General features: G+C 38.8%; 1 protein-coding gene across 2 annotated transcripts in view; it reads left to right on the top strand.

The window, feature by feature from the left end:
• Positions 1-26,726, top strand: part of LOC109936422 (G protein-coupled receptor kinase 5) — a 243,528-nt gene that overhangs the window by 113,801 nt on the left and 103,001 nt on the right. The window contains exon 3 of one of the 2 annotated variants that reach the window (XM_048608894.1): positions 11,707-11,819. In XM_048608894.1, coding sequence (XP_048464851.1) covers positions 11,707-11,819 — 113 coding nt within the window. Of the gene's footprint in view, positions 1-11,706; positions 11,820-25,098; positions 25,124-26,726 lie in introns of those variants that run through there. The other variant, XM_048608895.1, reaches the window with a different exon arrangement.

Genomic DNA, 26,726 nt, shown 5'->3' with positions numbered 1-26,726 from the left:
TTTGCTGGGAGTGCGAGATGGAAAAATTTAGGACACTGCAAGGAGTTTTGGGATCTCAATGAACCTGAAAACAACCATGTATCTCCTTAACCCATAAAATTGAAGGATTGCACAATAACCAAAACTAGTATTTAGCAAGGAAGTTTGTTAGAATAGGTGGAATCCAGTGTCATATCAGATACTAAGAAATAGCTGAAGAATGAACGAGTTGAGAGAAAATGTGCTGAAGCAAAAGTAAAAATTAAAGTTAACTTTTTAAATTAAGTTACTAACAAGTAAAATCTGAAGGAATGAGGATCCATGTTTGAAATAGTTCAATTTCTGCATCTGGAAGTTTGACTCTCAATAATTAACACTTATAACGTCATTAAAAAGGTGCTTAGCTTTAACTGTCTGCCTGAGTTTAATTTGTATATTAGTACAAGTGCAGGACCTTCATTCCATTCAGTGAGTTGAATAGTGAGTCAGACAGTCAGAGATAGTAGGAACACTGTTTTTGAGAAGCTAGCAGTGGATCAACAAAGCTACAACACCAGCTTATTACTTTCTGCATTTTACACATCTGACCTTTATGCAACTACCACAGCAATTTTAATAAACAACAAAGTGCTGTTAGACTTACTATTATTTTAACAGAAATATTTGGGCCATTATTTTACGCAAAGATAACTTTGTGTATAAATTTGAAATTTGTGCAAATGGCAGCTACCATATTCTACTAATTGATCTGTTCGGATTGTTCACACGGCAAACAAAGTACCAAAGTATTTGACTTTAGTGCTGTGACGCACAGAGGGAGTGGTGATATCTAAAAATAAATGGGGATTGGTAATGTGTAAAAATAAACTCATTAAAAGTAGTAAGACCTGCTTCCTTATAGACAGAAGAATCTCATCAGACTGGAGTTCATTTTCACACACCAATGTCCCTTAAGTTTTATTTTTGGGTTAGCTGGCCCTAGGTTAAAACTTTCCAGCATAAGTTTCAGATTGCTGACGGTGCAGAACGAAAAATATTGTCAGATTCACATGGTTGATTTTGAGAAGAAATTTGATTGGAAAGACACATGAAAGTTGGGAAAGCGTGAATGGCCTGTTATTGTTCTAGTAGCTTTTCACTTTTTGAGGTTCATATTACAAGTGGAGCAAAGTAGTCCAGCATGCTTCCATTTAGAAAAAAAGTTTTTTGCATAACTTGGAACTCTGCAAGCCATATATTTATAAATTTACATCATGGTACACTGAACAATTTTGTTAAATAAATAAATTAATTTCTACATTAAAATGAACATTAAAGCTGTCCTTCATTCTGTAACAAATGGATTTATATTTCTCTAACACTGAGGCAGTAGTACTGAGATTAGTTCTTCCTAAACCATCTTGTTGAGTGCAAAATTCAAAAACCAGTGTGTAAGTAGGAACTGTTTACTGGATCAAATGGCTTGGATCTGTGGACTGTATATGACCCATAGATCCTGGCTTGGATGTTACAGAGACTAGTCAGGGTCAACATGGCTGTGTGAAATCAAAATTACTATGATGATTCTATTTTTTTGAAAGTTGTACTTAGGGTAGAAAAGAAAGAAGCTATGGATATGGTATTTTTGGATATCCAGAAGACATTTAATAAGTTGCCACATGGGAGGTTGTTCCTTTAAATTCACGTTTATAGGATTGGGGATAGTATGTTAATATGTATTGAGGATTGGTTCATGGACTAAAACTACAGTAAGAATATGTGTGACATTGTTGGAGGGTCACTGGACCCAAAATGTTAACTTTGATTTCTCTTCACAGATGCTTCCAGACCTGCTGAGCTTTTCTAGCAACTGCTGTTCTTGTTTGTGACATTTGTTGGATGTCAGGGTGGAACTACTAGTTGGGCCTCAGCCAATGATAATCTATATGCAATCTCCTTGGATGGGGGCTGCAAAGTGTCTGCCAGAGCATGTGGCCCAGTTAAGTGATTGCACAGGAAGATAGGAGATGGAAAAGGGAGATATGAAATTATGCACTTCAGGAACAATGCAAGAGCAAAATAATTTTTTGCAATGTGAATGGTTAGTTTTTGTATGCAGGGATTTGGGGACAATGCACGTAAATCATAAATTTAATATGCAAGCAATGGGAAGGCAAGTACTTGTTACACAGGGTTACTAATTTGAACAATGAAGTCTTGCTACAATTCTAAAGGACTTTAGTGAATCTAGGTCTGGAATGTTGTGTGCAACTTTGACTTCTCAACCTAAGGAAAGACATCCTTACATTTCAAAGGATGCAACAAATGTCTGCTTGTTTGATTTCTGGTATGGAAGGGCTGATCGAATAGAAGAGATTTTGTGGAATGGACCTATGTTCTCTGGAATTTGGAAGAAATGAGAGGTGTAATCATTTTGAGACACATAAATGACTCGTCCCCATTTCAGGTCGATCCAGTTTTTGCTGGGGGTCGGGGGTGGCAGGAGGAGAAATCTGATGGGGTGGCTCTTAATTGGAAGAAACCCAAACTCAGCAGGGCTGTTGAGCTTAGTGCTGAGCACAAACAGATGCCGGTTTGGCCAGTCAAAGCACCTTAGCCAGCAATTTGCTACTTATGAATAGGTGTGTTGTTGAAGGACTTTTTTAAAAATTCTTTCATGGATGTGGGTGTTGATGGGCCAGCATGAAAGGTGGTGTTGAGCGGCTCTTTTGAACCACTGCAGTTGTAAGTCAACCCACTGTTAGGGCATTTTCAACTTCACATGGTTCCTGAGGTCTGCAATGGTAGGTACTGAGCAAGTTACCAGGGAGATACATTGTGGGGAGGAAGTCCAGGGAATTGTACTGTTTCCTTTGGATATAGTTACTTAGCATATGCAAAAGGAGTTATGCCATTGGGGCTCCAAATGAGATGTTCTCTCTTGTACTTCTCTGCGCATAGTAATATTCAATTGATCATGTTGTTTGCTCAAAATGACTGTGGACGTCCTCTTACCACAGTGTGTATGAGGACATGGGGATTGGCTGGAGGGAATGTGTTGGCATGGAAATGGCATGGAAAGTGGGTTTGTGGATGTGAGGGCTTGTTTGAAGCAACTAGATCTAAGTCTTGGAGAACCAAGGCAGGGCTTGCATTTGCACACACTGGCCTCAGTGGCCATCAAGGATCTTCTGCAGATATTGATGGGGCCAACTTAATCCTGCCTCCCCAGAACCAAAATTGGGTCCAGTTGGCACCTTTAAACAAAGTAGTGTGCTGAGCCAGAAAATTTTCAGATTCAAGCAACTCATCCTGGCATTAAAAATCAGGCCTATAAAATTCTGATGCTTTTTACAAAATAAGCAACTTTTGTAACAGACATAACTATTAAACGAGTTTATTTGTGAAGAGAATTGATAGCAGAAGTTGGCACTAAAATATTGAATAGTTTGGATATTGATATTTGGAACCAAACAATGAACTGAAAATTCAAGCCAATTTGAGGAAGGGATGAAGCAGCGTCGCAGGTAGAACATTTTTTGTGACTTTGAGTTTAAATTTTTCTGAACTGTACAAATATTTTTTAACTTTTCACTGTTAGTGGAGTTTGTGGTTCTGTCTTAATGCTGCTGCCTTTTCACTGCCTTTTGTTTCAGATTGTTGAATTAGAACTCGATTAACTAGTAAATGATACAAATCCCATTTCAGCTTTCACAAATTTTTAGGCATCAGATTTGTCCATGGTATATTTTTATTAATTCTTAAAAGGTATTGAATTGCTTAGTAATATGTCTAAAAACAATTCACAAAATGGCTAATCAAGCAATATGGTCAGGCAGTCATACAGAGCAAAGGTTAGATAACCATCAAAGTTTTAACATTTGCATCTTAAAATCTTTTGATACCAAAGATATCATGTGGCAGCAAATCAGACATCCTGTTTTGGAGTAGATATTTTGGTGTAGGGTTTATACTTAGTTATGCTAGTAATAACAGTGCAGTCTGAATTGACTGAATCAGTGCAAAAGATTAGAATGTTTTAAATAGATGAGTTTTTCTTAAAACCACTTGTATTCCTACTCTCGAGAATATCTTATGATGGCTGACAATGCAGGTTGCCAAAAATAAGGACCCCACAAAATTGATCATGCTGCTGATCTAAGTTGAGATTTCACGGCAGACCTTCAGCTTGAGCTGGTTTTCTTTAGTACAAAGGCACTAATAGACCTGCTTTAAAATTTATTTCATATCTAAAGTATTTAATTTACTAAGCTGCTGACAAGTGCACAACAACTAAACAATTAAATAGCTTAGAATTGTATTTTCAACTGTTTTTGGTGCTTTAAAATCTGATTATTCACAGCCAGAGTATCCTTCTGAACTGTATTAACAAAATTGCATCAGGTTATCATTCTTCAATATACCAAAGAATACTTGGTAACAGAAAAGAAAAAAGAACAATTATGTTCTGTTACTGTGCCCAATTGGTTTAGCTTGTGGAAAACTTTGTTTGCGATTGCAATTTTTACAGAAACTTGATTTTAACCTGATTAATGGAATTCCAAGTGCATCTTGGGCACAATTTCCAGAATGTGCACAAAGTATTAACTTTTAATGAGGGTGTAAGTTTATTTTGACTGGTGCTTTAAAACTGTATTTTAAAATTCAGTGAAAATGGAGAAGGAATGAACAAAGGTTGCTCTTTGAAGTCGTCAGGAATAAAGGGTCCAATTCATTAGAGACCTTATTAAACATGTTGCTGACTACAAACTTTTCAATTATATCAACATTATTTCTATTTCTTTATGGAGCTTATCGTTTTAGTAAGTACCCATCAACTATTCATTTTAAATGGTGGAATCATGTAGCTGTATTGTATGTTACTAAATAACTTCATACGGGTATAGTGATTTTGGGTATGGACATACTAATAAATTTCATTTGTGATGGATCCAACTTATTTCATTTTTTTAATTGACAACAACATGATGAACAGCCTGTGTATATGGCCATCGATCCATTTATCTCTAACTTTTGCAAGTTGTATGTCACCAATTTTACATATTCTCTGTATTTCCCGTCATTACAATTTTTCAGTCATACTTTTGCTGTCAGCAGTCTTGCTTGATATAAAACAAAACTAAATCATGATTAACAAGAGAGTTGCTACCAATTAACAAAAGTTAATCAATTGATTAAATCTGTGCTTTTTTAATATAACCTTGTTTTACTCTAACTGAAATTTCTAATTTCCAAAGGTTCATAGCTATATTCTTAAATGTGCAAAAGTTCGACTTTGTATTAGCTTCTATGTTGAAATAGTTCTCACACGGTTTTTATTTTGAAGCAGCCACTCTGTTATAAACCTGGGCTTTAAATTAATATTTTTCTCCATAATGATTATCAAGCATACAATATATTTTGAGCAAATGACAAAAACATAAGCATAGTCAATTGTCAAGAGAATGCAAGTGACTGAGCAGCTTCTCTTGTTCTACCTTGAGAACTTGATTAATCATGCTTAACACCTCCATTAAATCACTTGTACACTTCCTTATTCAAGGGAATAAAATTTAGTCTACCCACGTAGACTAGGTGGGAAGTCTGGTATGGTCTAGACTGGTCTAGTCCAGTCTTTTTCATCTTTGAGCCCATAAATGGCACCCTGCTATGGGATTTGGAAACAATGGGAACTTTGGAATGGAGGAACATTGGGCTCCAATTGTGATGGTAAGGTTACAAGATCATCTGTATCAAGTTCAGATTCTTCCTAAATGCAGTTTTGGAAACAGAGTATAACAGATTTATTTATCATAAATTAACAAAAAAGAAAATCTTAACCACAGTTTCCAACTTTAAAAGTTTCAATAAACAAAAAAAATCATGTTCTAAAGAATATCTCACAAGGCTCCCTTGAAGAAATAAATGCTTTTAAGATTTTTTCTGGGCCTTATGGTCATTGGTACAATATAGCAGTCAAAATGATGTTTTGAATGTGGTTTTGTTGCTAATAATGAAGACAATAAGAAGGTACAAATTTCTTTTCTTGGAATAGTTACAAAATTAAATAATTCTAGAGTATAATGAGGCCCTGTTTCCATGGATCTGATGACCTCACTGTTAAAATATTTTTCTTTGTATTCATTACATTCTCGTGTGACTATTAAACAGACATTCAGTATACATAGTCACTGGAATAACAGCGATGGAAATGAGCTCAGTATATATAGCCACTGAGTAACAGCGATGGAAACAAGTCCAGGGGCCTTAAAAATGAAAGGTCACCAAGGTGCCAAAGTGTTGCATTCTTGAATGAAAGGTTCAATTCAATTGGTTGAAGTTGTATAGCTTCACATCAAAATAAATTGTGTTGAATTGTTGTCAGACACATTTTTAATCATGTGATTCGAACACACAGTAGTGGTAAATTCATGGAAGTAGCTATTTAAATCTCTGCTTAACGTGTGTACAGTTTTGAAATGGAAAGCGATGATTAGTTGTGCAAATAAGTTATCTTATCAAACAGGAAATGCTAATAGAAGTGTTTTTTTAATGTATTGACTGCAGGCCTAGTAAAATCTAAATGTCACATTGGTAACATTTGTTCCAACCTACATCATCTGCTGGTAAATGAAGTTATTCCTCATCTCAAAGTAACAATGAAGGGTAAGGGTGTCAACATTAAGCTTCGCCTGGGTGACTAGTAGTTGTATCGAATTGAATTAGCTTTATTGTCACATACTCGAGTACAGTGAAAAGTTTACGGTCACTGCATTACAGTGCCATTTTAGGTACAAAGGTACCTAGGTACAGATACACAAGATCAAATTCTTAAGAAACAAAAAGAAATTAGAAAAGTAAGAAAAACAGTCCAGCACTAGAGGTCATAGGAATAAATTAGAAAAATAAGAAGTAAAAAGTTCAGAATAGGAGTCTTTCCGACTCAGTTCATGCCATCACCAAGCCTCAAGGGAGACCTCAACTGCCTTTCTGCTGCCTGCACCAGACCCACCAACACCCCACTTGTAGGAGTCGCCCCAAGTTTAGGCGCCAGCTGTTCGCCACTGTGCCCACTTCACTGATGTTACTGAACCCACACTCGCCCCACAACCAAGAGTCCCTGGCTCCGCTGCCAGGCCAGGCCTTTGTTGGGCCATGATTCCTGCTTTGGCTGCAGATATTGCCTTGCTGGCACCGCCATCTTGAAGAGCCTGCTGCCACTGGAGGGAGCTTTGCCGCTGTCGCCAGTCCCCGAGCGCTGGGAGAACGACCTCGCTGCTGCTGCCATCAGCCCTGAATAGGGAAAAAATGCACTTGATGCTGCCACCGCCTCCTATAGCCTGGAGAAGCCACATCTGCCACTCGGCATGCAGCCAGCTGTCATTATTGTGCTAGTGCTGCTGACCAACCCAGTGTGTGGGGTCAAGTACCCACACAAGCAGGATTTTTCGTTTAGCCTTCAGCAGTAGCTGTTGGAGTTGTGAAAACTGCTATATCTCTCTCTCTCGTACTGTCTCCATCTATTACAGCTGAGAGGTGGGTTCTCTTCCTGCTGCTAGAATTGCATGTGAGACAATCTATTTTACTGAATTTGCCTTTGCCAAGGGTGTGTTTATGGGATATTACAATATTGGAACAGTTAATTAGGAGTAGCTAATATATATTGTTTTGTTAAGCATTTTGATAGTTACAGTTAAGCCAATTTATTTTTATTTTGTCTGTATTTTAACTGTAGTGTAAAAATAAAGTACATTTTGCTTAAAGTAGTTTGACCAATTGAATTTCATCAGGAATGCAATGCCTTACACATACCTTTAAAATAAGAAAAAGTTAGAGTGTAGGCTTTCTTCTTAATATATTTTGACAGGGTTTGGTCTGGTCCATAACAGTAGTTACACTTCAGATGTATTTAAGGGGTAGCGAAGTACCTGGGAAATCCTGATGCTATAAATGCAAGTCTTCCATTATTTTTAGTCTTGGTTCCACTTTATCACGTGTAAATATAACTTATTGGAAAATTGTTCACACATTGCAATCACTTTTCAAAATAGACTGCGCAAAAATGTTTCATGAACAATCAAGGGAGGTTGATTTCTTTGCTATCAGGTACACCAAAGTGATTTCCTCCTGTTTAGAGGTGGGAATCTGTTTTACTCCTTGATTATTAATTATGCTCCTTATTGTTTCTCTATGGAAGTTGTCTGTTCTCTTATATAGTTGCACCAACTTTCCCTGGTTACTCCACAGTAAGAAATGAATTTTAGCCAGGAAAAGGAGTGCCAGATTGCCAGAACTAGTAAATTTGATCTGAATGCAGTTTCTCTGGTGCTAGGTTGACTCTGCTAATTGAGTGAAATCGTTAGGAGCTTTGCTGTTGCACCAAGGTTGTAATTCTGGGGTTCTTCAATTATGATCAAATCTGGAGTAATAGGTGTGGCATTATATAGGAATTTAAAACAAAACTTTGAAATTTAGCAGCTGTATCTGCTACCCACTGCTAGAATTTAGTGGACGTGTCAGGAAGCCTGTGTCTTTGAAACTTCCTAACTTGGCAGACATGTCATCTTTGAAAAGACCCCCACCTGCCTTTTTTCACTTAGAGGTGGGACAGGACAGGGTTGGGTCCATCACATTCCAAGGTAGACTTGTGGCTGTTGGATCATCAAGTTGGCAGGTTAAATTGCCCACCTCCGTTTACTGGGAAATCACCCCAATTTTAATTAAGTATCAGGCCCTCAAACCCTCACCATGCCACATTCCCCTCCAAGTCCCTCATATTCCTCAATTGCCATACTATGTCTATGCTCCTATACATTCCATATATTCTCTGTAGCCACTTACCCGGTATTCACTATGGGTGGATCGCAGGCTATTTATTTGAAATGGAGATGAAAATTGAAAATTGTAACAACTTAATACAGCTCTCACTCCAATATACTTTATACTGAAAAAAAATTCTCATTCGTAAAATGCATTTAAAAAATGCAAATACTCTCAGGATCAATCTGTTGTGAAAACAAACAATCATGTATTTGATTTACCACATCAAAGAGAGATAATCCTTTAATAATCTCTTGAAACTCTCAATAGAAGCATGAACACTCCCTCTGCTGCGATAAATGATTCAACAGCTTCTGAAACTCAACCAAACATTCATAAGGGGCTCAGCTATAATAATAGCTCTGGAAGTGTGAATAATGGAGCCTGTTAAAACTGATAAAATGGACGGTTTATGTTTTTCTCCACTACATCAAAGATGTCCAGTCAGTCAAAGCAGTCCAGGAGCAGCTCATTATTTTCTGTCTAAGTGAAAGATGCCTTTTTTATATTCTTTAAATACTGAAATTGAAGTCACTTCATCACACCAACTCCAATAATTGGTTATAAATTGGGAAATGATATGTTAATACTGTGGTTGCGTTTAAACAAAAGTTACAAATTAATTCAGCGTGCTTATTTTTCTGCTGTCTGCACTCTTGCAGAACTCCATTGCTGGTGTGTTGTAAACTTAAAATTTTGCCAAATAGTTTGACTAATATAAATGTGTTTGACATATGTCTGCAATCCTAATATTAGCAATTGGCCTGGGTTTTCCGGAGAACCTCCCATCTAAGGTGGTGCATTTGATCAGAAATTGTGTCCTTCCTTACTGTTATTATATTTGTCCTTTATTGGTTGTAGGTTCTTTTGATTCTGCAGATGGTAATTAATGCACAACTGCTTTGAACATGAAAAATAGAGGATTCATCTTCGTATAGTGTTATAGAAGGTTACAATTGTTAACACTTGCTGGAACAGCTAGAAAGCTTTCAGTTTGATTTTTCACAGCAGACTGTCCTGGAATGCTGTGCATGAGACATAGTTCTGTCAGTCCATTATTGATCATGTTAGTTGATTGGCACTTCTGTAACAGTGATTTTAGACCAATGAAATCATTAAGAAAAAAATCCACCCTCCTTGAGGCAACTGATCTTTCTGACATTTCAGTGTTGTTTTCTTTCAAATCTGTGTGATATCCCATTAGGAGACAAGTGTGGAAAGATTTGGCAACATTTCACCCATATTAGGTCTTTCCTCCTACCAATTTTCCAGGCTGGAACCCAGACCTGATCCTTTGTCCACAACGGATGCTATACATTCTACTGGACTGGACTTCTCTTGGGCCTAGCCCCCATCCATGTTCTCTGATGTCCAGGCACAAATAAAAACAGAATAGAAAGGTACAAAATACAAGGAAGAAACTGACAGATATAGAAACACAAATAGAAGACAGGCACTCACAGATGAAAAGAGAGATAGTCAGAACAATACTTGGAGATGGGGAAGCATTCATACAACAGTTACTGAATAGAGAATAATTTCTTGAGCTTTGAGGGAAAGTAATCTTGTCCGGGCACACCTTTCGACCTGCACATTGTTCTTCTGATTTGATAATGCAGTATTGAGAGGTGCTGCACTCTGAGGTTTCAGATTGTGATGATATACAGTTCTATTCATGGGCAAAAACACCTTAAACGTGTTCAGTTCTAAACTGTCCTTTAGCTGTGCTGCTTATCATGCCAACAGTGCCAGATTAATACTCTTGTTTTTATAAAATCATCAACTCATTGTGAACAATATCACTGGATTGTGTGTGAACCCAAGCCTATTTCCATTTATTTTGTGACATTCTATTAAACTATAATTTGAATCTGAGCATTCTTTAGATATAAGAAACTGCTTAATCAATAATAGTGGTAAAATTCCCCAAACATTTGTCCTTGCAAGATTACCATCTTTGTAATATCTTTTATTGTAGTTTTACAATTTTGTTTTTAAGGGACTACGTATGCACTGTAAGGCAGCAACAGCATGCTGTATTCAAAGCTCAGAGATCCCACAAACATACGATCACATTAAAGTTCTGGAGACCTGCCACATCTAGACATGAATGGTGGTGGAAAATTTTAATAAACAAAATTCCCCAGCCTCAACCCACTCAAAATATCCTTTTACTTTCATGTTGGGTAGGTGATCTTCTCACAGTCCCATACTACTATGACTGAAAATGTCAACTGGATTAATTCACTGTCTCAGTTATATATTTACCCTGCCTTTCCATTAGGAAGTGTCTAGACTCAAATTGTATATTGTTGAACAGTATAGTTTGTCACTGTGTTATTCATAGGATACTTAAGCTCATGAAAAAATTATACAGAAAGCAAAATGACAAATTCGCCAGTGAACATATTTTCAAACTGCAGGACTAATTTTCAGTTCATGTACTTTCAGTGCATCAGGCTTGTTTGTTTGTAGCATCGGTTGAAAATAGTCTGAAATGGTTAATACTTGCTTCCGCCAAGCATTTGGTGTCATATGGACTTGTGGACAGAACAGCCTCGGATTTCAAAGGAGTGTAACCAAACATCTAGTCCAGTTCAAAATCTTTTAAACAATGTCCAGGCTAACTTGGTAACATTAAGTCAGACCAGGTAGTAGCTTTCCTCCACTATACTAGAGTAAACAGGCACTGTATTTTCTCTCACTTCAAGCGGATAGTGGCAGCAATGTCAACCAGTGTAGACAGCTGGCACATCCATACATTAGCACATCTTTACACATTCGATAAGTGTACAATAATTGCAGTCTTTCTATTTTGAAAATAGAAGCAGAATTAATTGGATTTGAGTACAAATTAAAAGCGTATTAAAGAAATGATATATAAAACACTTTTTCCTTTTGCCCAATCTTTGCCTCCTTTTCATGTAGAGAGAGACTATTCCAGCCTATGTGAGAAGCAGCCAATTGGAAGACTACTTTTTCGTCAGTTCTGTGAAGCACAGCCTGAACTTCAGCACTACATCAACTTTCTTGACTTAGTGGTAAGTTGGTTATGGAATTTATTTTTAATATAAAATAAAAGTTTTGGGTGTTGTGTTTGGACACTTGAGTGCCTAGGTTAAACAGTCTTTTAAAATGGTTTTTTTGATGTTTTTTACCCAACCTCCACCTAATGGTTGGCTGCAGACTTGGAGCAATTATTTGGAAAATCACCTTCCGAAGAAAGCCAAACCTTGAATGACGACATTATCGACATGCCCACTGTCTTCGTGAGGTCCTGCATCCAATCATATTGTCAGACTGTCATAGAGTCTTAATGTTGTACAGCATGGAAACAGACCCTCTGGTCCAATTTGTCCATACTGACCAGATATCCTAAATTAACCCAGTCCCATTTGCCAGCATTTGGCCCATATTCTTCTAAACCCTTCCTATTCATGTACCCATTCAGATGCCTTTTAAATGTTGTAATTCTACTAGCCTCCACCACTTCCCCTGGCAGCTCATTCCATACACGTACCACCCTCTGTGTGAAAAAGTTGCCCCTTAGGTCCCTTTTATATCTTGCCCCTCCCACCTTAAACCTATGCCCTCTAGTTGTGGACTCCCCCACCCTGGGGAAAAAGACCTTGGCTATTCACCCTATCCATGCCTCTCATGATTTTATAAACATCTATAAAAACATGTTTCCTTCTAGAATATATTTTAGTTGGAGTTTAACTATACTATAAAGTAAATTTAAATCTTTTTTGGTGGAAGAGGATTTGTAGGTTTTACTCAGATTATTCAGATATAATTTGTAAGTTTAGCAAGTCTACTGCAATACCATGTAAAGCTGGGACTGTCCCGAATAACTTTAGCCAACTCCTACTCCGACAACCAATCAGCTCTGGCTGAGGCTGATTTTGGGTTTGGTCACTAAGCATAGATAGAGCTGTTGGTATTGGAGGTAGTATATTAGCATGTATAGAGGATTGGCTACCTAATGGAAAACAGAGAGCAAGGAAAGGCGGGCATTTTTTAGGATGGCAAGCAGTAGTCTACCACAGAGATCAGTGCTGTGAGCACAGTAATGACAATATATATTAATAACTTGAATGAGTAAAATGAATGTTCTGTAGCCAAGATTGTGGACGACACAAAAATAGGTGGGAAGGTAAGTGGTGAGGATGACACACAGAATCTGCAAAGGTTGGGTGAGTGGGCAAAAACTTGGCAAATTAAATATAAAGGGAATATGTTGTGGGGAAAATTTCAAGTTATGCACATTGGCAACTAGAATACAGGACTGAATTTAATTTTCAATGGTGAAAGGTTGCAGAAAGCAACAGCACAGAGGCATTTGGGAGTCCTTATCACAAAATGCTAGCATCAAAATTCAGCAAGTAATAGGAAAGGCAAATGGAATGTTGGCCTTTATTTCAAAGGGGATAGAGTATAAACATAAGGAAGTTTTACTAAAACTATTTAAGGCACTAGCCACTAGATCACAGCTAGCTTACCGCAAACAGTTTTGATCCCCTTATCTAAGAAAAGATATACTGACATTGGTAGAAGTTCAGAGAAGGTTCGCTTGGCTCATCCCGGGATGGGGAGACCCTCTTATGAAGAGAAGTTAAGTAGTTTGGGTGTATACTCATTGGAGTTTAGAAGAATGAGGGGTATTCTTACTGAAATATACAAGATTCTTAGAAGAATTGGCAATATAGATGCAGAAAATTATTTTCCATTCTGGAAGAGTCTAGGACCAGAGGGCATAATATCAGAACAAAGGGTCACCCATTAAAGACAGAGGAGGAATTTCATCTCTGAGAGTAGTGAATCTATGGAATTACTTACTGCAAAGAGCTTTAGAGGCTGGGTTGTTAAGTACATTTCAAGGCTGACCCACATGGATTTTTAATCATTAAAGGAATCAAAGGTTATGGTGAAAAGGTAGGAAAGCGGAATGAGGTTTATCAGATCAACCATTATATCATTGAATGGTGAAGAGACTCGATGGGCTGAATAGCCTGTTTTGGCTCCGATGTCTTGTGATCTGTGTATGTACCCAAGTAAACTCAGTGTACATTAGGTACAGCCCACATGAAGCTTTGTTTAATGTACTTAAATTCTTTTCAGTTGGATCCTGGTGTCTGTGTTCCCACGGACATGCAAACATTTTCATTCATATCAATTGAACTGCTGTGTGGAGTTACTAACGGTAATCAAAATACATGAAAAGCAAGCGCTCAGTTACTGACATATTATGACCACTGAGCCAGAAGATTGTTACTTTGAACCACAGGATAAACACGTTTTACAGCCTGATGATGCAATTCTAAGACAATACTGCCTTTTTAGTGGTATAGCACTTTACATGAAATATTGAACTGTTCTGTGTGGTTTGGTGCCTCAGGTAGGCATTGAAGTCCAGTGATACTATTAAATAACAGGAAATGAAGACTACTGAAGGCCAATGTCCCTTACCAACATTTACCCCCTCAGTGAACAGAACCGAAACACAAGCTAACTCTTGTTTCATCTCATCACCGTTGAGAGAGCTGTAACTTGTAGTTAGCACTCCCTTTGTCTCTCGCTGTTGGCAATTTCACCACCTGTTCCACTCGCTATTTTCAACAGCCTAAAAACTATTATTTGCCATCCCCCTTCCATTCCAAAGAATCATCACATTGGATTGGAAACGTTAATTTTGTTTCTTTGTCCACATGCTGCCACACCTGCTGAGTTTCTCTAACACTTTTTGCTTTTATGTCAGAATAGTGTTGATCTTTATACAAGTTCACTTATTCTATTAGTCAAGGATTCAAAGTAAAGCGGAATCAAATATTTATATCTGTAAATTCATTAGCCATAATACCATGAACTATACTGAAGTTGTATTAAATGAGGTTAAATTGAAATTCAGAATACAATACCTTATCAGCTTCTTAATGTTGATATATTTACACAGGACAAATAATATTGTAAAATGATCATAAATTGAAGCAGAAATAGCAGACGGTGGAAATTGACTAGGTTTTAATATCTAGCCACTGGCATTTCTGAAATTGAGCGGATATCATTCTGCATTAATATTTTGTTTCATTTTAATATCAATTGTTAATTCAATATTTAAAAAAGTCAATTTTGTACAACTGTGATGTTTTATGATACAGGTGAGAATACGTTCCCTAATTGCTCCTGAGAAGATGTGTTGAACTGCTTTCTTGAGCTGCAGCAGTTCTTTCTGGTGTCGGTATATCCAAAGTGCTGTTAGGAACTGAGTTCCAGGGTTTTGACTCAGTGACAGCGAAGGAATAGCAATATAGATTTAAGTCAGGATGGTGTGTGACGGTGGGATATCTTTCAGAGTCATGTTCTCATGTATCTGTTGCATTTAGCCTTCTAAGTAGTCAAGGTTGTGGGTTTAGAAGGTGCTATTGAAGGAGACCTGCTTAGTTGCTCTGGTACATCTTATAGATGGTACTCATTGCTACCACTGTGCATAGTTTTGGCGGGAGTGAATGTCGTTGGTGATGGATGGAGCTGCTTTGTCCTGGATGACGTTGAGCAGCCTGTGTTTATGGAGCAGCACTCATCCACGCAAGTGGGGAGTATCCCATCACATTCCTGACTTGTGTGCCCTACACAAGTAGACTTACTTTGAGGAATTAGGGATGAGTTCCTTCTCTTGAAATCCCCAGCCTCTGCACTGCTCTTACAGACACCGTATTTATATGGCTGTCCAATCAAGATTCCAGTCAAGAGATCTCCAGTTATGTTAATGGGCGATTTCAGCTTTGGTAATGCTGCTATATGTTAAGGTTAGATTCTGTCTTGCCTGACACTGGTGTGGCTTGAATATTACATGCCACTTGTCAGCCCATGCTAAAAGTTATCCAGGTCTTATTGCTTTCAGGTATGGACTGCTTCAGTAGCCCAGGATTTTGAAATGGCACAGTGAACAAAATGTCAATGTAATAACTATTGAATATATTCAGACATGAAGGATTAGAGTATTGAAAATAATAATAAGCCACGTTGGATGCATTTACAACTGGTGCAAACTAAATACATATAGTAATGGAAAAGTTAATATTAATGCTGAGGTTCAAATAGTCATTAGGGTAAGTAGAACTTGGAATGGTGTGTAAAAGAAACATTCCAAAGTGTGTTCAGGATTTTAGGCATCTAAGCTGTGTCCATTTGTGATTACACCGTGTTCTCTTCCTACATAACCTAGATAACCTTCCCTCCTAAATCAAGACCAAGACTACAAGATAAAGCAGACGAGGAGGAGAGGAAATGTTGTAGATCATTGTTTCTGTGAACAGTAATTTGGCACATCTTCAACTTGAAAGTACTTCAGTAGATTTTAACGAAAATTCTAAACGGTTGTATGAAATTTAAGGCTTCATTTGATTTTAACCAGATGTAAAATGCTAAAAGTTAACAATGTAGCTATAATTTATACAAGCATTAGAGGCAAATATAAAACTCCAGTTGAAGCAAATTTTAATGACAGATGAATGAAACAACATTATAAATGTTATTACAGTTGGTTCCCCTTTACACATTTACGTCTTTTGAGCAATTTCTTGTTGCATTTTTGCATTAATTCTGTTCTCAAAAATATTTAATTCTACGGTGATTTGTTGTCCTGTTTCTTGATGGCCAATTTGTGAATTTGTCATTTTTGCAACAGACTAGGTATTGATTCTTTGTACTGCATAAGGAAGGCATTCATCCCAGCTTGCTAACACGCCCAGAAGCCTTGTACAAGTTTCTTCTTATGCCCTGCAGTATTTTGCTGGTGTTCCAACAACAGTGGGGAAATTCAACCAATAAATACCCAAGGTTCTTGTCAAAATTCAGTCATGGTAGTGTAAATCTCACTCACACACACACACACTCACACACACACACACACACACACACACACACACACACACAGTGACACACAATGAGGAGTAGTTCCTCTAATCACACATTCTGTCTGATTCTTGCAGTTTCAACTCCTCCAACCACAAGTTCCCTCTCTCCTCCTCCATCTCCTTAAGAGACAGATTGGAGGAGCAGCAAGGTTGGAGAGAGGGATCCTGGGATTGGAAGAGTTACTCTGGCTTGTCCTGGGACCGCCATCCAGGAGTTCACCTGCACCGTTATGAATTGCTACTTGAGGAGAAGCAAACAATGAAAGGAAAGGAGAGCTTCTCCATCATTAACAAGGTTGATGCTGATCCAGGGAGCTATCACTGACTCAGCCTCACTAAGTGCATGCTGGAGCTAGGTCCAGTTAGTGTTTGGGGGTGTGCCAGTTGGGTCAATCCCTTGGTTAAAGGCTATCCCAGTGAGCAACCATTTGGGAACAAAACTCCCAACCTGAGGAAGCATACTGCAATTGACAGAAGTTACTAAAAACACAAGTTAACAACAGGTCAAAATCCTGGAACTCCCTCCCAGATGGCATTGTGGGTCTACCTAACATAGACTGTGGCGGTTGAAGAAGAGAACTCACCACCACCTTCTCAAGGGACAAGTTGGAGTGAGCAATAAACGGTGGCCAGCCAGCAACTCCCACGTTCCATGAATGAGGATTAAAAATTGATTAGCAACAATAATACCATCTTTGATTCTGACCTGCAGTAAGCAGTCTTTTCACAGATCCTGTGGGTGATTCCTAGAGAGCCCTCGAAGGATTAGATTTACATTTTGCTTATTCTGTGCTGGACAATAGCCCTGTCAGTGGGATTTACCTACTTTGCAACCGCTGCTGTTCTAATTCCCAATCTGTCCCCTCTCCCTCTCTGTAGACTAATGTGGTAGAATGCCCTGAGATCCTCAGTGATTCCCCGATTTTATCTAAACTCACCCTCTCGGTCCAGAGGGAGGGGATTGACAGTGGGAATGAATGCAGCAGGTATGCAGAGCAGCAGGAGCACCCCCAGCACAGCAGCAGTGTGTGTCTGCAGTGACTCTACACTCCAGGCATCACCCTAGCCACGTGCAGATTATATTGTTAGTCTAAAAAATACTTTGAGCCAAAGTGAACCATTTTTAAAAGAAATCCCTTTCATTTACTTGTGTACTTCCAATGGGTAAGAAATGCACAGTAACAAAATATTATACTACTCAGGAAGCTGATCATTTTGTTCGTTCTTATTATATTTAAGTTGGGCAGCAGGTCACTGCCCTTTGATTACTCCACATCAAGGCCTGTGATGGTAGATCTTGCTGACCTAGCTAAAAGGTGAAATGGTAGAAGGCAAGAAGGATCACCTCTCAACCTGGGTATGGTAGTGGAAAGGTAACTGAGTGAAGGGCCCCAGAAATTTATGCCAGAGTCTCCTGATCTGCACACATAACTCAGTATGAATTTTAGTGCTGGCAAACTAAGTTTAAAGGTGGGGGGAGTAGAAGAGTCCAAAGATTTAAAAGCCTTGGATGGGTAACAAAGCACCGTTCAGATTAGAGTTAATGAAATCCAATACAGCAACTTAAATTTGTCTAGCACCTTTTAACATAATGAAACATTAAGGTGCTTCACAGAAGCTTTGAAATCTCAAGGTTAAAAGCAGTTGGTATGCGAGAGGCCAGCCAGGAATGTGTTGGAATAAGGAAGTAGTGGACCCTACAGCCTACAAATCTACCCACCATTCAATATGACAATGCCTTTTCTTCACCTTCAACTTCATTATCCCATTCATCTCTCTGTATTCTTTGATTCCCTGACATCAAAATGTATTCAATGATGAACCATCCACAGCCTTCTGATATAAAGAATTTCATGGATTCTCATCCTTTTAAGTTAAAGGACATCTTCTCAACTTAGTCCTAAATAATTTTCCCCTTTATTGTGAGACTATGCACCTGCGTACTTCCCAACCAAGGGAACAACCTCATAGTGTTTGTCCCCTTCAGAATCTTGTATGTTTCAAAGAGATCGCCTCTCATTCTTCTAAACAAAGAATGTAGACCCAATTTAATCAACCTCTTATCGTAGGTCAACCTTCTCATCCCAGAGTTCAACCAAGTGAGCTTGGTTTTAATGCAGGCATATTTTTTCTTAAATGTTGTTCTGACCAGTCCCAGACAAGGTTTCCCAATTCATTATGGTTCCAGATGGCAGATCCAAAATCATTAAGCTCCCAGGTGATAAAAGATGCATTGGTTATTTATCCACACTCTAGGTTTGTTGCAACAAGGTTAATTTTTCAGAAGCTCCCCTTCCCCTCTGGACACCTTTCTCCTAGACCAACTAAATTTTATTTCTTAAAAGGAGCCAAGTTAACTAGACTTGCTTGAGTTAACAAAAGAAATTTTTTTTTTTAGTTACTGAACGTGAGAATAAATAAGACGAACATGTTTTCACAGATTACAATAAGAAGTGAGTCCAAAAATAAATATGGATTTGTCTGAGTCACTCATGAGGTGTCGATAGTCGAGCATTACATTGAATGTTACCAATAGCATTGACACTGTTAATTTCAATCAGTTTCAAGATTCGTGGCTTTGAGGGTTGTCTGAAATTCCTTTGTCCTACTTCTTTCAGGCAGCACTTGGAGTGAGATAGTAATGTTCCCTTTCTTTACCTGCAGTGCAAGAGTGTTAAATGGCTGATCTCAAAGCTGTATCTTTGTAAGCCCACTAATTCACACACTAGAACATCAAGTCATTAATACATACTGACAAGGGTTGAAGCTCACTTTTAACCCTGTGTTTTGCATATCCCTCGAAGGAGAAAACACCAACATGTCTGCAGGAAATGGCTTCCTGCTAAGAGGAGCTCTCTGTTTCTTCCTTTTCAGTCTTTCCATTTGAAGTTTCCCTAAATTTGTACAAATTTTACATTCCATGTGTTCACACACAGTACTCTGCCAGGTAGTCGATGAATTTACATTCACAGTCACTTTGTTCTCAGTAGCAGTCATAGAGATGTACACCATTACTCTGGTTTGCCTTACCAAAATGCATCACCTCACATTTATCTAAACTGAACTTCCATCTGCCACGCCTCAGCCCATTGGCCCATCTGATCAAGGTCCCATTGTACTCTGAGATAACCATCTTCACCATTCAGTACAGCACCTATTTTGATGTAACTCCAGTCTCCTTGTAATAAAGGCTAGCATGCCCTTTGCCTTCCTAATTACTGATGTACCTGCATAGTAACTTTATATTCCTTGTATGAGCACGTCCAAGTCCCTATGAGCATCAACATTTATAAGTTCCACATCTTTTTAAAAAAACATTCAGCTTTTCTAATCTTATGACGTAAGTGAATAACGTCACACTTCACGATATTAGATAGCATTTGCCTCTTAATTTCCCAGTCATTTAACTTGACTATCCATCTTTGTAACATCTTTGTGTCCTCCTTCGTCTGCATTCCTACTTGGCTTTGTATTACTAGAACATCATTTGAGTCTTTAATATAACTTCCAAATATCTGAGGCCTCAGCACCGATTCTTACTAAACACGATCACACAGCCTGACAACTTGAAACCACCCGCCCCCTTTATATGTATTCCTTGCTTCATGTTCATTAACCAGCCCCTATCTATGCTAATATTATCTCTCCCAACTTCATGACTCCTTATCTATCACCTTCTGTGCCCCTATCTATGCTAATATTATCTCTCCCAACATCATAACCCCTTATCTGTCACTTTTTGTTGAATATCTTTCTGAAATTCAAGTATATTGCATCTATTGCTTCTTTGGTAGTTATATTCTGAAAAAATGCAAATAAATTTGTTAAACACTATTTCCCTTTCGTAAAACCATATTGACTTTGTTTGATCATACTACAATTTTCTATGTGTATTGATAAGACTTTCTTGATAGATTCCAGCACTTTCCCAATTATTGATGTCATTTCGAATGTTCTGTGGCTACCTGTTTCCTTTCTTCCTCTTTTCTTGAATTGTCAATATAAGATTGATGTGGCCATCTGAGTTGGGTAAGTGAAGCATTTCATTGTGGTTGTGTTCTGCTGCTAAAAGTGTTTATCTAAATCGGTGGCATGTGGTATGAGAAAGAAAGTTGAGTTTTATCTTTTTTTCTCACTTTGTCCAGTTCCCAGTTGGAGGAACAGTCATTGAGGCCATTATGGTTAGCCAAAGAGTCTTAACTGGAAAAGAATGAGCAGCAGATTCTCTTTATGCCATCTTGCCCAAAGGAGGCGAATGGCCTATTGAGATCCTTTTGGAGTTGTGAATAATAGGACATCACTCCTGAGGAAGGGCCACCAGACCCGAAACGTTAACTCTGATTTTTCTCTTCACAGATGCTGCCAGACCTGCTGACCTTTTTTCAGCGACTTCTATTTTTGCTCCTGATGGACAGCATCAGCAGTTCTTTTGGTTTTTATCACTCCTTCATTGTAGGAATGTAATTGTATGCCACTCCTCCCAATTAAAGGTCCACTATTGTACTAAAAATGCTTTCATCTAAAGTAATACAGCAGAGAGGTGGTGGCAGAATGGTATTGACCCCAGTAATCCAAAGAGCCAGGCTAATGCTCTGAGGACCTAGGTTCAAAACCCACCTCAGCAGATGGTAAAATTTGAATTCCACTATTAAATTCAGAATTAAAACTTGCTAGTCTAGTGAGGACTTTGTAACCACTATCAAGATCTGTTCTGGTTCATTTATGTCCTTTCGGGAAGGAAATTTGCCATCTTTACCTAGTCTGTCCTACATGTGACGCTAGATCCACAGCAATATGGTTGACTCTTAACTGCCCGCTGGAATGGCCTTGTAAGTGACTCAGCTCAAGGGTACTTAAAGATGGGCAACAAATGGGCTGCAGGATGGTAAGGGTAATAATAAACGACGCACACACACAACCAGCTCCACAGATACAACAGAGAAATTACGCACCAAAAAACTTTATTCCTGGAAGCTACCAATCAAGCCTGGACAATGGGCATGGAACGAGCCATTAACATCAGCCATCAGACCACAAGAGCCAAGAAAAGACAGACCCTTCAAGACAAGCTAGCCACACCTACCCACAAAAACGACAACAATAGAACAGACACCTGGATAAGAAACCTCTCTGACAGGAAACTGACAGACACGGAAAAAGCCGTGGACACCCATGAGATCACCTATCTCCGGACTCATAGCAGAAGCAGTGATGCAAAGACTAGAAAGGATGGCCCTTCCGCAAACCCAACCAAAAATATGGTTACTCCGCGTAGACAACACTTTTTCATCATTAAACGGACCAAATTAGAGGAAACCCACAAACTTATAAACAACACACTCGCTGGAATAAAATTCACCAGACAGAAGGAGAAGAACAAACAGCTCCCATTCCTGGACGTCATGGTAGAGCGCAAGACAAATGGGGAACTGCAAATGAAAGTACACAGAAAAGCCACACACACGGACCAGATACTGAACTTCAACAGTAACCGTCCCAACACACACAAACGAAGTTGCGTGCAAACACTGTTTAAATGGGCAACAACACACTGCAGCAACACAGAACTATGCCAAGAGGAAGAAGAATACCTCTTCCAGGTTTTCAAGGACAATGGATATCCAAAAAGCTGGGTCAGAAGATGCCTACGCGAACAACATCTGGAAGATACTACACGCCCGGACACACTCATCACATTACCCTCCATCAGGAACACATCGGAACTAACCACAAGACTCCCACGACCGCTAGGCATCAGAGTGGCACACAAGCCCACAGCAACCCTACGACAACTGCTCACCCAAACTAAAGACCCACTCCCTGCCATGGACAGGACCAATGTCATCTATAAGATCTCCTGCAGAGACTGTGACAAACACTACATCGGACAAACAGGAAGGAAACTAACAAGAAGGGTACATGAACACCAACTGGCTACAAAAAGACACGACCAATACTCACTCATCTCTATCCAGATGGATAAGGAGAACCACCAATTCGACTGGGACAACACCAAAATCCTGGGACAAGCTAAACAGAGACAGGCACAGGAATTCCTAGAAGCCTTGTACTCCACAAAGAAAGCCATCAATAAACACATAGAACTCAACCCCATATACACTCCACTACGAAGGAAAACCGGAAGTGAGGCAATCCAGCTCAACGGACTCCAGAGTTTAAAAACCAGGCGGGAAAACACACCGATGCTTCATCAGAGGCTGCACTGATGATGTTACCCAGCATGGTAACAAAATGTCTGCGGAACAACAAACCAGCTCGGCGAGCCAACCAACCTCAATGGGCAACTAATGCTGGCCTTGCATCCCAACAAAAAAAAAAAGAGGAAAAATGATATTTCTACGTATTTATCTTCTGTGGTATCTTTCAATGCTAGACTGAAGTATTTCCCATTTTATGCCCTGTTTTTTTAAAAAAAAGTTACCTTACTCAGAAAGCATAATAAATATTAATTCTGAAGTTTCCTAGGAGATATTGAAAATGCTGAATGGGGAGACTTAGTTCCTTGTTTTATGTTCCATATCAATCCACAATAGTGAGATACAAGCAATGTAAATAAGAATGTGTAATGTGGTCAAAATTCTAAAAGATTCTGTCTGTTCTTTTAAAATATGGTGAGCTGATTTTAAAAGATCCTGCTCTGTATTGTTGTGATAACTAAAATAAAGGTGAGGTTGTACTCCGCTTATTGAAATTATTATTTCAATTTTTTAGATACTTAGGGGGTCAGATAGCTCAGTTGGCTGGTTTGCGATGCAGAGTAATGCCAACGGCATGGGTTCAATTCTTACACCGGCTGAAATTACTGCTTCTCAACCTTTTCCCTCACCTGAGGTGTGATGACCCTAATGTTAAAAGCTACCACCAGTCCTCTTTCTCTAATAAGAGAACAGCCCTATGGTCTGGTAAGACTATGGCAACTTTACGTTTTATTCTGTAAATTTATTAGTCTCTCCCTAAAATGTGAAGAAAATAATAAGATTCTTGTGCTTTATTAATGTTTTCATCTATCTGGACTTGTCAACTTAATTTAGTCTGGCATATTTTCTCTCTTACAATTATGTTACTTCTGAAGTTTCCATTATTTCTGGGGAATATATAAAGTTAATCCAGGTGAAAAATTATTACAGGTATGACATTGTTAATGAGGTTTAGTTTGGCAACTTAATGTGATACAATTCGTTCTGCACAAAACTAAGGCATATGTAGGGGTTAATGGTCTTTAAATGAACCAGCTCACAATCTGATCATGTGCCAAGTTCTAATGACTCACATATGGAGCCTTAATTTTGACCAAATTATTTGTTTAAGCCTCTTGGGACTATGCCATCAGTGCAGTTTAACATTAGACATACAAGTCATGCATTAGACAAATCCATGAGGATGTAACAGCCCTGTAATTGAAAACTGAAATACAGTAACTGTTTTCCAACAGAGATTTCCCATTTCTGACTCTCTTTTCACCAGTATTTGCCTTTATCTTCACCAAAGTGTGTCTGTCTTTCTTTCTCGCATAGTCTTGATCTCTGTTTCTGCCTGTCTTTGTTTCTTTCTGGCCCTAACTTGTGGTGTCTCACTCTTTCTTAATACTTTTTATAGCTTTCTCAGCTTGTCTCTGGCTTTCATTTGTGTGTCTGTCTGTGCCTGCATATATATATGTCTGTCTCTCTCCTCTTTCTGAGTTTTTTTTTTGGTGTTCTGTATTCAGAATTATTGCTGAGCTGTTCAGCCCCTGGAAAAAGATTAACTTTGACGTTGACAGAATGTCAAATTTCTTGTCTATGATGAGAAAATGCACAATTTTTAAAAAATGAGCTGAAGACTTATTTGTGATATTTTCTAACTTAACCCCTGTGCATTTCCCAGTTATTTGTTTCACACCATCAAGAAGTCTTAATGAAGTGAAACATTCAGTTGTTTTTATTTCCAAGTGTTGGCCGTGAACATACATCAATGTGATTGGCTGTTTACCCTGCTCGATGACATCACTGTTGCTGGGCGCCTGGTCACCCCCTTGATTTGCCACTGGATTCAAATTGACACCAGGAAAGGAAAAGGTCATGCCATAGATCTTTCTGGGAAGCTTTCTTTGATATCAGGGCCGGGCACCACCACTTTGTCGCTGACCACAAGTGCCAAGCCAAAATGTTTTTCTCTCCTGTTTTTCGCCTGTTTCCTTTGTCTGTGCTTCCCCTCCAGCTTCTCCCACCACCACTGCCCCTCCCCCATCACTCCATTCTGTTTATACATTCTCTCTGCCTTATCACAGAAGAGATTCCTGCAACTGTGGCTGGCTTTTGCTCACCACCCAATGCGGATGTGGTGTAGCCTTGGAACTATAACATTGATGCAACCACTGAACTGAAACGACAGTCCTGGCACATTCCTTCAGTTTACGGATGTAAATCACTGTATGTATTATAGATATGTCTACCTGTTACGTTCCATAAATTGGAGTAATTGTCCAATTAACTCACTTTTAAGTAAGGCAGTCTTACAGGGGCTGAACTGCTTCAGTAGTTCTTCATCCAAAGTCAGTTCTTAGAACAGCCTACTCAGAATCTGTTCTGCCACATGTAAACCTGTAAGTTTGTGCACAAAGAGAGATCAAACCTGGTCATCCACAGAACTTTATTTGCATTTAAAAGCAAGCACAAACAATTAATGAGGATGATACTAGAATTGAGAGGAAAAAAATAAACAAAAGGCTGAACAGAGTGGAGCTGTTTTCTCCATAAATTAGAAAATTACTGAGGGGTTACCCAGAAAAGGTGCTTAAACTTATGATGCTGAGATGGGGTAGACCTGGAAGATTTTCCTTTTTAGTTGGGGGACGTGGTAAACTAATCTAGCAGCTTTATATCTGACATAATCACCAAAAAATCCAATAGGAAGCTCCAGTGAAACCTTTTTGCCCAGGCAGTGGTTACAATGTGGAACTTGCTGCCACAAGAAGTGGTTGAGGTGAATAACATTGTTGCAATTAAAGGCAAATTCGATAAACACATGTTGGCAAATGGAGTAAAAGGAAATGTTGGTTGATTAGATGAAGAATGGCATCAGGAAGCTTGTGTGGACATATATGCTGTCATAGATGGGGTTAATGATCTGCTCATGTGCTGTTAGTTTTATGTCAAATTAGGAAAACAATCCATCCTACATTCTCATTAGACATTTTTCTTACTGGGATGTAAGATATGTGATCAGAAAACACTTCAGCTTGACACACACAATCCTTTTTACTTGATGCATTACTCTGCAAGATGAAATTTGTATAAGCTAATGAGATGCACCAATAAAATTATGTTTTTGCAGTTACAAGTGCTGGGCCCTGCACTTTTTTGCCCATTTCTAGTTGGCCTTGAGGCAGTGATGGTGAGTTTACCTTTTGAGTGACTGCAATTCATTTACTGTAGGTTGACCCACCATGCCATTTGAAAGGAAGTTTCAGGAATTTGAAGGGAGGGAATATGAAAAGTGATGGATGGAATGTCAGTCAAGTGGGTTGCTTTGTCCTGGATGATGCCAACCTTCTTGAGTGTTGTTGGAGCTGCGTTCATTCAGGCAAGTGGGGAGTATTTTATCACACTCCTGATTTGTGCTTTGTAGATGGTGGACAGGCTTTGAGGACAGAGGAGGTGAGTTACTGGCAAGTTCCTATACTGCTTCATAGCCACAATATATGTATGGTTGGGACAGTTGAGTTTTTGGTCAATGGTAACCCCAAGATGTTAATAGAGGGGGATTAAATGACACGTTGAACATCAACGTGATTATTAGACTCTGCCTTGTTGCAGATGCTCATTGTTTGGCATTTGTGTCTTGCAAATATTATTTGTCACTTATCAGCCCAAGCTTGGATGTTGTCCAAATCTTCCTGCAAATGAATGTTGGCTGCATCAGTATTTGAGGAGTGTGAATAGTGCTGAACGTTGTGCAATCTTCAGCAAACATCCATCTCTGGTCTTATGATGGAGCGTAGATCATTGATGAAGCAGGAGAAGATGATTGGGT

Source organism: Rhincodon typus, chromosome 20 (genome assembly GCF_021869965.1).
Source record: "Rhincodon typus isolate 14 chromosome 20, sRhiTyp1.1, whole genome shotgun sequence".
Taxonomy (NCBI): domain Eukaryota; kingdom Metazoa; phylum Chordata; class Chondrichthyes; order Orectolobiformes; family Rhincodontidae; genus Rhincodon; species Rhincodon typus.
This window is presented reverse-complemented; position numbering and strand designations above follow the sequence as displayed.